Genomic DNA, 14043 nt, shown 5'->3' with positions numbered 1-14043 from the left:
ATGGATTTGGCAAGGCACATTTCTTGATAGACCTTATGATATGGCCTTATTTAGCTATACCACCAAGGTAGGAAGGAGGATATAGGCAGCCTAGTTGGTGTTAAGAGAAGTCAGCTGATTGACTACTTCGTCGAGTTGTGCCCAACCTAGGGTGTATCTCTTGGGGGCCTTTTGTTAGTAGTCAATCAGCTAGGGTAGCCATCTATTGTATGAGCATAGATGTATGATATGATGATCATCATCTAGGTAGGCTCCTGTGCTATGGTTGGTCAAGAGTATCATGAATAGAATGATTATACTGACATTGTGAGAGCAATGAAGAAAAGTGGCTCTGATACCATTGTTGACCCATGCGTGGAGTGATTGTGCGATTAATTTAATGGGAAAATGGATGATAATGAAAGAATTAATTGACGCACAACAATACTCGAGCACGAATGAGAAGTAATGAATTAATGAGAGAGAGAGTACAATGCACTAGGTGGTCAAATTGAAAAATGCCACACGTGCAAAATGAGGCACAAGATGTCTTTAAATAATAAAAATTAAAACCCTAATGACTTAACTGTCATAGGAAACCCTAAAATAGACCCTAACCGTAGTGTCACTTAGTGCTAGGACACTAGAGGCAACAACTACATTTAATGACAATTTAATTGTCTAGGGAGCTTGGATCATGGATCAAAGGACACCAATGCATAGCCCATGAGATGGCCTACAGTTGCCCATGATATACCACAGTTTCAGCAAGAAAATATACCATTGGAACAGTTGGAACATGCAGTGCAACATGTTGAACCTTTGGATTAGCAAGTTGTTAGTGCAAATTTGCAAGCTGAACAGCTAGCAAACATTGATCATTGGGTTTGTAGGTTGACCAAAAATACCAAATAGCCAGATATGTTTGTTCTTGGTGTGAATCATGTCGTTGATTATGTCATGTTGACAAATTGTGGGGAACCATCATACTTCAAGGAAACAATGGATAGAAAGGACATCAAGAAATGGCATAAAGCTATGCTGTTAGATATGGAATCTTTGAAGAAGAATGGTACTTGGGATTTGGTGCATTTGTCTAAGGGGCAGAAAATTCTACCATGCAAATGGGTATACAAAATGAAGGTCGCCTTTGGTTCCTCGCTTAAGTATCAAGCACGGTTGGTTGCCAAAGGGCAAAGTAGGGACATGGGATTGGCTTTGATGAGATCTTTTCTCCTGTAGTCAAAATGACTACTTTACGAACCATATTGGGTTTGGTTTCACGTGAGGATATGAAACTCATACAGATGGATGTAAAGACTCCTTTCTTACGTGGTGATTTGCATGAGGACATATATATGCAACAACTAGAAGGTTTTGTGGCTATGGGGCAAGAAAAGATGGCATGTAAACTCAACAAAATCTTGTATGGGCTGAAACAGGCACTGTGTGAATGGTATCATAATTTTGATACATTCATGCAATCTCAAGGTTTTAAAAGAAGTCAAGTGGATCACTGCTTGTATACCAAGAAGGCGGAAGATGACAGCCTTATTATATTGATTTTGTATGCGAATGACATACTGATTGGTGATAGGGATGTGCATGCATTAGACACATTGAAGCAGAATCTACATATAGCAGCTCTGATATGAAGGATCTTGGTGAAGCAAATCATATTCTTGGCATGCGTATACTCAGAGACAAATCAAAAGGTCTGCTTTATCTATCACAGTAGGAGTATGTATCCAAGATTTTGTAGCATTTTAATATGGAAGGGGGGAAAGCAATTGGTGTACCACTGCCTCCATTTGTGAAACTTGGTACAGAGAACAACCCTATATCTGATGATGAAAAGGCTAAAATGGCCAAGATCCCATATGCTTCAGCTGTGAGTAGCTTGATGTATGCTATGGTTGCTACATGTCCTAACATAGTATTTGCGGTAGGAGTGGTTGGTAGATACATGGCACATCTTGATAGAAAGTATTGGGAAGGAGTGAAAGGTATTATGATATATCTTAAGGGTATAAAGGATGTGTGCATCTGCTTTGGAAAGTAGAAAGCATCTATCGTTGACTTTGCGGATGCAGACTATGCCGGTCATGTTGATTGCGGGAAGTCTACAAGGATATGTATTCATCTTCATAGGGGGAGCCATTTCTTAGATCTCCAGGCTACAGAAGTGTGTTGCATTGTCTCTTAGTACAGAGGCAAAGTATGTGGCTGCCACTAAGGCATGTAGGGAGGCTATATGGTTTTCATGTTTGGTGGGGGAGCTTGGCATTACTGAGACTCCTGTCCTCCATTGTGATAGTTAGAGTGTTTTCATTTGATTTAGCATTTACTGCTGTTGAAATGCAACAAACATGGTGTTTTGGCAGTGGGGCTTCAAAGCACATCACTTCCAAGAAGTGTTTGTTTACTTCTTTGCATTTAGCCCTTGCTGGGAAGTGTGTCACATGTGTGAACAATAGCAGTTATGATGTTTGTGGCATTGGGACAATCACTATTACTGTTGCAGACGGTTCAGACTTCATGCTTCTCGATGTATTGTTTGTGCCTGGCATTACAAAGAGCTTGTTGTCTATTTCAACCTTCAATAAGCATGGCTTTTAGATCATCTTTGAGGATGACAAATACATTGTTAGAGATAGAAGATGGACTATGTACTTAGGCTGTCCGGCACCATGTACAAGGGTTTATTCTTGTTAGACACTTATGATTGATAGTCTCATGATGCTTTGGTAGTCGCTATTCTTTTTTGGGAGTTTGATGACCTTTCAAAGGTGTCATATGGTAGATGCATTTGTGAGAGTGCGCAACGGAAGAAGAACACGAACACAGAGGAGAGGAGAGAGAAAGCAGAGAATGAAGGAAGAAAGTCTGCACTGATTGAGATGAATGCTGAATACACTGGAATGGACAGAGCAGTCCCTGCACGCAGCCCGGAGCGTCAGTGAGGGAACCAGGACAGACTGGAAGCAGTGGCAGCACCAATGCCGTAGACGGAGACGGAGGGAGCAATGCTGTACCTGCAGAGCACACTGCTGGACTGACTGGGGGGGCTGATATAAATAGCCCCCAGGCCAGCAAACTGGCCGACCAGCCAAACTGGCCGACCTGGTCAGATTTGGCTGACCAGCCAGATCTGGCCGACTTTGGCCAGATCTGGCCGACTGCCCAGAAAATGGGCAGTCTGGACAAAAACAGCCCAGTTTGGGCTGTAAAACACCCAGGGCTGCATGCTGACTAGGGCAGCCACAAAAATGCACTGACAGAGCTCCTCTGTCTCCTGTCAGACTCTGACAGGAGCTCACAACCAGGAGATGACAGACTGAGATTGAAGAAGAGCAGGCTAACACCCCCTCTCAACTCCTGGGAGAGTCTGAAGACCCAAGAACCGCATGTGATGCAGCAAAGAAGCCTGAGGCAACGGCTTCGTAAAGAGATCAGCTGCATTGGCCGCCGTAGGACAATAGACCACCACCAGCTCCGAATCCACGATCCGCTCTTGAACATAGTGATACTGAACCTCAATGTGCTTCGTGCGAGCATGAAACACCGGGTTCTTTGCCAGAGCAAGAGCACTCTGGTTATCCACGCGCAGCTCCGTAGGTCCGGTCTGGGAAAAGCCAATCTCCGCGAGTAAGCGACGGAGCCAAACTGCCTCCATAGCGGTCGAACATAGGGCCCGATACTCAGCCTCTGTAGAAGAAAGTGCCACAGTAGGTTGCTTCTTGCTGCTCCAAGAGACAGCACCAGATCCAAGGGTGAAAGCATAACTGGTAGTGGATCGTCTCGAATCCACATCACCTGCCCAATCAGAATCACTCCATCCAGAAAGGGTAATCCCATCTCCATACATGATCCCGAAGGAGCGAGTCCCCTGTAAATAGCGAAGAACCCGCAAGGCCGCCTGCCAGTGATCTTGGGTAGGAGTCTGCATAAAGGAAGACAATAAAGCCACCACAAAAGAGATATCCGGCCGAGTGTGAAGCAGCCAGATAAGAGAGCCGACGAGGCACCTGTAACGGGTGGGATCGGTAAGAGGAACTCCAGCTGTCAAAAGCTTGGACTCAGGGTCCATGGGGCATGAGATAGGCTGACACTCAGCCATATCAAACTCCGAAAGAAGCTCGGAGATGTACCTGTGCTGCGAGATAAAAATGCCCTGTGCCATCTGATAGATCTCCAGACCTAGAAAGAAGTGAAGGATCCCTAGATCCATCATGTCAAACTCCTGCTGAAGAATGGACCGTGTATGCTCCACTTGCTGAGTGTTGCTCCCTATAATGATAAGATCATCCACATACAAGATAAGGAACACCGAAAGAGAATCCACAACCCGTAAGTAGAGGTTGGGATCATAAGCGGAGCGCGCAAAGACACTCTGTAGAAAGAAGCGGTCAATCCGCTGGTACCAAGCACGAGGAGCCTGCTTTAGGCCATAAAGAGCCTTCCGCAGCCTATACACATGATCCTCCTTCCCCTGCACAAGAAAACCAGGAGGCTGTGAAACATAAATCTCCTCCTCAAGAACACCATTCAGAAAAGCAGACTTGACGTCCATCTGATAGACAGGCCAACGGTGGTGAGCAGCAAGAGCCAAAAGAACTCGGATGGTGGACATCCTAGCTGTAGGAGCAAAAGTCTCAAAGTAGTCCAACCCTGCACGCTGTGCAAAACCCTTGGCAACAAGCCTAGCTTTATGCTTGTCCAAGGAGCCATCTGCAAGATATTTGGTCTTAAAGACCCATTTCACACCAATCACCTTCCGTTTCGCGGGACGCGGAACAAGCTCCCACGTATGGTTTCGCTCGATGCATAGCCTGTCTCCAAATATCCTGTGCAAGAGCCTCCTCCACGGTGGAAGGCTCGGAATCCTGAAGAATCTGTGACATAAGAGCATAGTTCACACATAGCGAACTGTCCCGCTGGGCCTGTAAAGGTGCTGAGCGACGGGGACCTGTAGAAGAAGCAGGAAAGTGAGTAACACCTGAATCCTGCATGAGCCGGCGATACCATAAAGGAATCCTGAGAGACTCCTGCGACTGTGAGGGAGACCGGGGGGCCTTCGGAACCTGTAAAGCACCCAAATCGGAGAGGGACTCCCCCTCACCGAGTGAAGGTAGATCCTCCGCATCTGAAGAAGGCTGTATATCCCGTGAAGATCCCGAAGTGGCGGTAGAAGAGCTCGTAGTAGACGAAGGCACATCCACCAAAGGGGAAAGGGAAGCCGAAGAAGGAGGAATAGGGGGGGTGCTAAGGGGCATCCTGGAAGGAAGTGAAGGGAGAGAAGGTGGGGGTGGGTCCGTCGATGATGAAGAAACATCTGTAATAGAGCCATCAATCGGATCCTCAGAGGCCGAAGCCTCATCAAAGATCACATCCCTGCTCACCTTAACCGTCCGCGTCGTCGGGTCATAGAGCCGATATCCCTTCGTGGTCGTACTATAACCAACGAAGATAAGCTTTCGCGACTTAGAATCGAACTTCGTCTTCCTCTTCTTCTTGTCCACATGGACAAAAGCATCGCACCCAAAGATGCGAAAATGGGACACGGAAGGCTTCTTGCCAAAGAAAGCCTCATACGGAGTCATGTCCTGTAATGCCGAAGTCGGAGAGCGGTTGCGTATATGCACCGTTGTAGCCACCGCCTCACCCCAAAGGAAATGAGGAAGACTCCTATGCTCCAGCATAGATTGGGCCATCTCAATCATGGTCCGATTCGCACGCTCCACCACACCATTCTTTGACGGTGTGTTCGGATGGGAATACTCCACCCGAATACCATGATCCCTGCAAAACTGAGAGAAAAGGTGAGAAGTGAACTCGCCACCGTGATCAGCTCGAACACCACAAACCTTGGAAGTTGTTTGGGTCTCCACAAACACCTGCCACTCACAGAAACGGGAGTACGCCTCGCTCTTGTACTCCAAGAAATAAGGCCACACATAACGACTAAAGTCGTCCACAATCAGCATCAAATACTTGGCCTTCCCAAGGGAGGCCGTGCCCATAGGTCCGCAAAGGTCGGTATGAACCAACTCAAGCGGAGAAGTAGCCCGCCTAGAAGCAACTTGCGGGTGAGGCTGCCGGTGCTGCTTGCCCCTCAAGCAGCTAGGGCACAAAGTGTGAAGAGGAGGGAAATCTGGAAGTCCCTCCACCATCTTCCTCCAAGAAGCCCGACGAAGAGAATCGAGGTTCAAATGACCATACCGAGCATGCCAAAGCAGCCCAAGCTCATGGGAAGTCCGCGCAGCCAAGGCAGTGAGCGTATAAAGCCCACCCTCCTGTGAACCTGTCCAAAGAGCATCACCTGTAGAAGCATCCTCCACTGTGACTGCATCCTGTGTAAAAATGACTCGGGTACCTAAATGAGTAAGGCCATGCACAGATAATAGGTTAAAACCCAAATCAGGGACATAGAGAACTTTGGCGGAGGAAGACCGCCTGTCAGAAAACATAGGTAAAGTCCCCACGCCTCAAACAGGAACTGTAGAATTGTCACCAATGGTGACTGTACCCCCTCTGGAACGAAGATCCTGAAGCCAATCCTGACGGAAGGTCATATGTGAAGATGCTCCACTGTCGACAAGCCAAGGCTTCTCCTGTGTGGTAGAAGCTAGGGCAATGTCTTCCTCAACAAAGACATGCACAAACGCAGATTCTGTTATGGCTGGGGCCGCCTTTGTGTCCTTCTCCTTAGGCTTCAAACGGGGATACTTCTGCCAACACTTCTCCTCGGGATGAGTGCCCTTCCCACAATGGGGACACTTGGGCTTCTTCTCCTTCGCATCCTTCTTGTCCTCCTCCTTCTTGTCTGTGGCCTTCTCCTTCTTTTGTTTCTTCTTCTTGCCGCCACCTGTGCCGGCCGTAAATGCCTTGGTGGAGCCACTGACTCCCACCTCTTTGAGTCGCTCGTCATGCTCCAAGACAAGCGGGGAAAGCTCCTCCCATAGGAGTGTCTCACGGGTCCTCGAAGTGATGAGGCTGGTGTAGAAGACATCATAGCGGGGTGATGGCAGTTGAGTCAACAGAATCATCGCCATATCCTCAGACGATATCAGACGAACAAGAGAGGCTAGCTCGCCTCGCATATCCTCCATCTTCGTGATGTGCTCCTTCATGGAAGAAGAACCATTAAGACTGAGCATCCGCAACTTCTTCTCCAGGGAAATCTTGTGGGCAAATGTCTTGTGCTGATACAAAGACGCAAGCTTTGTCCATACTTCCGCCGCGGTCTTTAACCTGTGAACATGTACAAGTACAGAATCATGGAGACTCATAAAAAGAAAGGAACGGGCTCGAGAGTTGAGCCTATCCCATAAGGCTGCACGGTCCATAGAGGTGCCATCGGACGAATCCACGGGGGGTCGGTCGATGGGCGAAGAAACAAGCTCCCAAAGGTCAAATGTATCGAGGATGCAAGCCACCTTACATGACCATAGGGAGTAGTTGGAACCATCCAACTTATCTTCCTTCGGAAAGGAAGGGAGAATCGGCACCTGTATAGAGGGAATCAAGGAAGGCATCCGCACATCTGAAGCAGTCTTCACTGAAGAAACCTTTGCAGTAGATGGAACCCTCTGAGATGCATGGACTGAAGAAGGACGAGTGCGAGGAGGTTCTTCCCGATGTCGAACTTCACGATAATCCCGCCTCCGCTCAGAGGAATGGTGAGAGAGAAGCTCATCCTCTGAGTCTTCAAAGCCTGAAAACTGGTAAGACATCTTCCAATTTGCACAATACCAAAGAAAGTTGTGCCGCTGTCGAAATAGGACCAGCAATGTGGTCACCAACTACCAAGACGCAGGCAGAGAGTGCCTACAAACACCTGGATCTGCAAAACGCAAAGAGAACTGATGTGAACACCAGTGAAGAGACCACCAGCACCAGGAAACAGCCCGGACAGAGGTCGCCAGCAGGAAAAGAGCCGCCTGGGGTGGAAGCGACCTGCAGGACAGCAAAACGCAGCCTGTAGGGAGGTCGCCCAGCAGCAGGAGAGGCAGCCTGGTGGAAAACGCAGAGTTGCTGCGTTGCTGGATGACGTGGCAGCCTCTGCAGTCAGTGTGGGCAGGAAACGCAGGCTGTACAGCCTCCTGAAGCAGTCGCCTGGCTGTTGTGGATCTGTTGGCAGCAGCAGGAAGGTATTTCTCTCCTGAAGGTATGTCCTCCGTGCTCTCAATCAGGCGATGATACCATGTGAGAGTGCGCAACGGAAGAAGAACATGAACACAGAGGAGAGGAGAGAGAAAGCAGAGAATGAAGGAAGAAAGTCTGCACTGACTGAGATGAATGCTGAATACACTGGAATGGACAGAGCAGTCCCTGCACGCAGCCCAGAGCGTCAGTGAGGGAACCAGGACAGACTGGAAGCAGTGGCAGCACCAATGCCGGAGACAGAGACGGAGGGAGCAGTGCTGTACCTGCAGAGCACACTGCTGGACTGACTGGGGGGGCTGATATAAATAGCCCCCAGGCCAGCAAACTGGCCGACCAGCCAAACTGGCCGACCTGGCCAGATTTGGCCGACCAGCCAGATCTGGCCGACTTTGGCCAGATCTGGCCGACTGCCCAGAAAATGGGCAGTCTGGACAAAAACAGCCCAGTTTGGGCTGTAAAACACCCAGGGCTGCATGCTGACTAGGGCAGCCACAAAAATGCACTGACAGAGCTCCTCTGTCTCCTGTCAGACTCTGACAGGAGCTCACAACCAGGAGATGACAGACTGAGACTTAAGAAGAGCAGGCTAACAGCATTGCCTCCAGTGGAGACTTCACCTCCTCATGCATACGAGGGATGTGTTTTGGGCAAGGTGCATAGGTTTGCTTTCAAAAAGGATAGTGCAGTGCGTGTTGTCTGAAAAAAGTAGCTTATTCACTTTGATGTTTGTGATCCCATGAGGACATGTGCACTTTGGGATCACCTTTATTTTGTTACATTTATTGATGACTACTCGAGGTATACATGGGTGTATGGGCCAAAGACTAAGTTTAATGTATTCATGCATTTTAAACATCTTGTGACAAAGCTTGAGGCTGAAACTAGTTTAAAAGTGCAGACACTTCGCATAGATTTTGGGGGGGGGGTACATGTCTCGTGCATTTGAGGCATATTTGTTGGATTGTGGCATTATGCATCAAGCCACTGTGAGAATGACTCCTCAACAAAATGGAGTTGTTGAAAGGAAAAATCACTCTCTCATGGAAATGACTTGTTGTATGTTAAAAAGCAAGGGGTTGCTAGATAAGTTTTGGTTAGAAGGGTTTCAATGTGCCAATCATGTATTGAATCGGACACCTACAAAGGCTTTGAAGACAATCACTCCATTTGAAGCTTGGCATGGCAAGAAACCCAAAGTTGCTACTTTGGGGTGGTTGGTGTTATAGCCTACACACATGTTCTGAAAGAGCTTTGTGGAAAGCTTGATGATAAGGTTTAAAATGCATTTTTATTGGCTACAATTCGAAAAGCAAAGGCTATCGCATGTATGATCCACACACGATGGTGTTTGTTAAGAGGGATGTCATGTTTGCTGAAAATACAGCATTTTCTCATGATTAGTTTCAAATGCGAGCCAGACATGACATTAGTAATGTTTTCCAAGGCCTTTTGCCACTTTTTTTTTTGGAATCTGTGCGTGTTGTAAATGGTAGGATAGCTCTAGCAAGCTGTTGCTGCTCTGTATGCTTCCGAATAGTAGGCTATTGATAAGGGTTTACCACATACAGTGGAAGCAATAGTTCAACATGAAAGGGCTGTTATAAATGCAGAAAAAACACGAGATGGTTGTTACAAACTCTCCAAGAGAGAAAAGTGGATGCTCCATTACCTTAGTGTACTAGAAGACTACTAGGCATGCAATACATGATGCAAGGGGGGCACATTTGGCTGATATAATGGAAGTAGATGATTGTGATGAGCACGTGTTAATTAGCTCACAGTTGGATGATAATGAGTCTACTTCCTTGGACAAAGCTCAACAAGATGTATATTGAATGTAGGCCATGCAAGAGGTAAGACTCCATTGCCACTAAGTCTACATCGGATCTTGTGGATCTACCACTTGACAAGTGGGTTTTCAAACTCAAACGTAAAGTTGATGGTATAGTTGATAGGTACAAGGTACGGTTGGTAGCAAAAGACTATGCACAAAAGAAAGTCATATACTATGAGGAAACTTGTGTTCCTACATCCGTATGAGTACGGTGAGATCTGTGATTGCGATGGTTGTACATTATGGTTGAAAAGTACATCAGTTGGATATTAAAACAACATTCTTGAATGGGGATTTGCTTGAGGATGTTTATATGTTTCAACCTCCAGGATTTGAGATTAAAGGGAAAGAGCACATGGTATGCAAGTTGCATAAAGCTCTTTTTGGTCTTAAACAGGCTCCTCATGCATGGTACTAAAAAATTGACTGTTTGCGTTCCAAAATAGTCCAATTGCTCCCACTCTATAGATTAAGAATGAAGGGGGAGACTTGTTGAGTATCATTCTTTATGTGGATGACAGGGCACTCATTGGATCTTTAGAGGGAAAATTTGTGGATTTTAAGGCTGATTTAAAACATGCATTTGCTATGTCAGACATGGTTGTCTACACTACTATTCGGGGATTTAGTTCACCCAAAATCAGCATGGTATTATCATGTCATAGTCATAGTATGTGGATAAGCTGTTACATAGATTCAATATGCAAGATCACAAACCTATGTACACTCCTATGGAGCCAAGCTTAAAGCTGTCGATGTATGATGGTGAAGAGATGCATGATGTTGCAATTTACAGCCAAGGCTATTGGCTTCCTTATTTACCTTTGCAACACACGTCCTGACATGCAGTATGTAGTATCTCAGGTGAGCAAATATATACACAGCCCACAGACCACACATTGGCAAGTTGTTAAGTGGATCTTTAGATACTTGTAAGGTACTCAGTCACATGCATTATTATTTTTTTGGGGGGGGGGGGGGGGAGGACTTGCAATTATAGGCTTATAGTGATTCAGATTGGTTGGTGATGCAGACACCAGACAATTTAATAGTTGATCGTAGAAGACGGTGGGGGATGGGAAGAAACTTGTGGAGTAGATGATGCACAAGTGGGAACATGTGCAGCAACAGACAACTGCACGGAGGACCATGCATAAGAGAAGGAAAATGGAGCTTGTAAAGCCCACTCTCCTGCCAACCTGTTGCGATAACAATCCTTAATACAAATAGCCTGCTCGGTGAAAACAACCTAGGTACCAAGTCTAGTAAGGCCATAACCTGAGAGGAGTGGAAAGCTTGAGTTTGAAACATAAAGGGCCTATGAAAGGGAGCTTGATGTGTGGTTGGGAAATACATGCAGAGTGGCAACACCACCAATAGGTATTGATACAATGTCACTAACAATGATTGAACCCTCAGCAGGGCATAGATCCTGCAACAAATCACCTCGTGGAGTCATATGACTAGAGGCTCCACTATCAACCAGCCAAGGCCTTGTAGAAGACAAGGCAACCACTGAAGAAGGCTCCTCCAAGGCAACAATACGAAGAAACAATAACTCATGGGTGACTGTTGGAGTAGAACTAGAAGGCTCGGATGTTTTAGCTCCATCCTTTGCTCCTGGACAAAGTTTAGGGTACTTCTTGCAACATTTCTCTTTTGGATGTGTCCCCTTTCCATAGTATAGGCATTTAGGCTTCTCCGAGTCGGAGTTAGAGCCTAAAGAACTCACTTGTCTTTTAGCCTTTGAGTTTTCTTTTTTCTTCTTCCCCCCTTCCGAATCCCGATCTGGCAACAAAAGCTTTGGTGGAGGTTGATCCATTGGCTATCTCTTTAGCACACTTGTCATGCTCCAAAACAAGTGGAGCAAGCTCCTCCCATAGAAGCTTCTTTTGAGTCCTTGATGTAAGAAGGCTGGTGTAGAAGACATCGAACTAGGGAGATGGCAACTGAGTCAAAAGAATCATGGCCATACCTCTGAAGAGATCATCGTGCCAAAGGATGCAAGCTCATCCCTTGTATCCTCCAACTTGTTGACATGATCATTCATGGAAGGGTAATCATCAACAATGAGCATTCATAATTTTTTCTTGAGAGTAATCCGGTGGGCAAATGTCTTCTAATGGTATATAGAAGCAAGCTTGGCCCACACTTCTGTTGCGTTTTACAACCTATGCACACGCACTAGGACACAATCTTGTAAGCCCATAAAGAGGAAAGATCGAGCTCGAGAGTTGAGCTGATCGCATAGGGTTGCACGATCTATTGATAATCCAACGATGGGATCCTCCACTAGATAGGGAATAGGGCGGGTATTGACATATGCGAAAATTGCCTAGGAAATGCACACAAAATCCCGACTGGAGGAGAAAGAGTTTGGTTTCCATCTTTTTGTTCTTGATCTTATCTTCTCCATCTCTTTGTAGTCTTGTTCCACTTTATTGCTACCTCCAAACTACATGGCACAACTTGTAGCAGAATAAGTAGATTGTAGAGGCATGTAGTCATTCAAAGTGTGTTTTCTTTCACTTCAGTAATTATACGAATCACTTTTCTAAAGTAAAGCCTCATAACACCAAGACATTCATATTCTATAGATGCTATTTGAGACATGCACTTCTATTGTTTTTAATGTAAATATGGTCAAAGCTTATGTTCTCTTAAGCAAGAAGAAATTTGACCTCCTAGTTTCCATTGACAGTATGTGAAACTTTTGGTTTGACAGGTTTATACTGGTGGGATTGGTTCTTATGCTCTACTTGTCATGCTTTTGACTTTCCTTCAGGTAGGCAGTGCATCTCTAGTTGGAATAAGATTTACAGTACCTTCTGCAGGTACAGTACTTCAAAGCTACATGTATAAAGGTTCAACGTGCTTTTATTCGATTGTTATGGTTAATGAAGTCATTCAAGCTGACCCTTTTGTATTTTCTTAATGTTGGTCCAGACACGCTCAACTAGACTGGGTTTTGGCAATTTATCTGATCCAAACACTCTGGATCACAATCTTGGATTGCTACTGGTATAAATTCTTAAAGAGACTGTAGAAGTTCTACCCTTTTTATTGTGATGCAAGTGGCTAGTTGTATCACTTTGCTCTTGTTGTCCATGTGAGTGCCATGCCATTGATGGGTTTTTTGTGTTCTCGTGCCATCTCTTTGCAAGGCCATTACAACTACACAATTGTGGAAATCTGCACCTGCATTTTTCTGTCCAGCAGTGCATGTTGCTTTCAGATTTGGGGTTTTGTGTATGTTCGGGTGTCTGTCTTATCTTAGTTTCAAAAAAAGGGTGTGTGTATGTGAGACACAAGACAAGAGGAGGAGCCCATGTGAACACCTCTCACCCATCCCCTTTGCCATCCCAAACAGGGGGATGCACCCCTAGCCATCCCCTTGTCAGGGGCAGGACAGGAGATGTTCCCCCAATTTGGTACACACCTCCAAAATGATTACATTTCGAGAAGCGGTTCCAGCAACTTAGAGCCTGCCTCTTGTCTCCTATCATCCCTTTGGTTCATAATTATGACTAGAAGAGTATAATCCTTTGGATATTATGTTGTTTACACAGCAAACAGACTGAAAATTTCAATGAAGACAGAAAATTTTTTGAGGACTCTCTAGTGACATTTGTTGGTTGCTCTTAGTATTTGTAGCGCTCTCAAATTAAAGCAACCATGAAATTCAGTCAACACAGATGTTTTTCAGATAATGTCCAAGACTGTAGGCTTCTATCAATAAAGGCACATCCCTCCACAGCCTATTTCTAATATCAATGACAAAACAATCTTGGGTAGGCCAGAAAACAGCCCCTCTCTCTTCAAATTCTATCCTGGACATTACTCCCATAGATCTGCATCTTGCTCACAAAGAACCCTAACCAAACCAGTAAAACATGGACGATGTCCTACTAGATCACCCATACACAAAAGGCAATCATGCCATACCATAAGAAAACTCAGTCACAATGTCTCAAAAAGGCTTGATGAATTTGTAGCGCTAAGATCATATGCAAACACAGAGACTAGCCAAAATCCACACCCTCAGCCAGAATAAACCTCCA

General features: G+C 45.7%; 1 protein-coding gene across 2 annotated transcripts in view; it reads left to right on the top strand.

Moving 5' to 3' along the window:
• The window catches only part of LOC148022987 (uncharacterized), a 69138-nt gene that overhangs the window by 39928 nt on the left and 15167 nt on the right, over positions 1 to 14043 (top strand). For both annotated transcript variants that reach the window (XM_087695945.1, XM_087695944.1), the window contains 2 exons: positions 12708 to 12767; positions 12929 to 13003. In XM_087695945.1, coding sequence (XP_087552071.1) covers positions 12708 to 12767; positions 12929 to 13003 — 135 coding nt within the window. The remainder of the gene's footprint in view (positions 1 to 12707; positions 12768 to 12928; positions 13004 to 14043) is intronic.

Source organism: Lygodium microphyllum, chromosome 16, assembly GCF_053477565.2.
Source record: "Lygodium microphyllum isolate KBCC chromosome 16, Lygodium_microphyllum_v1.1.10, whole genome shotgun sequence".
Classification (NCBI taxonomy): domain Eukaryota; kingdom Viridiplantae; phylum Streptophyta; class Polypodiopsida; order Schizaeales; family Lygodiaceae; genus Lygodium; species Lygodium microphyllum.
This window is presented reverse-complemented; position numbering and strand designations above follow the sequence as displayed.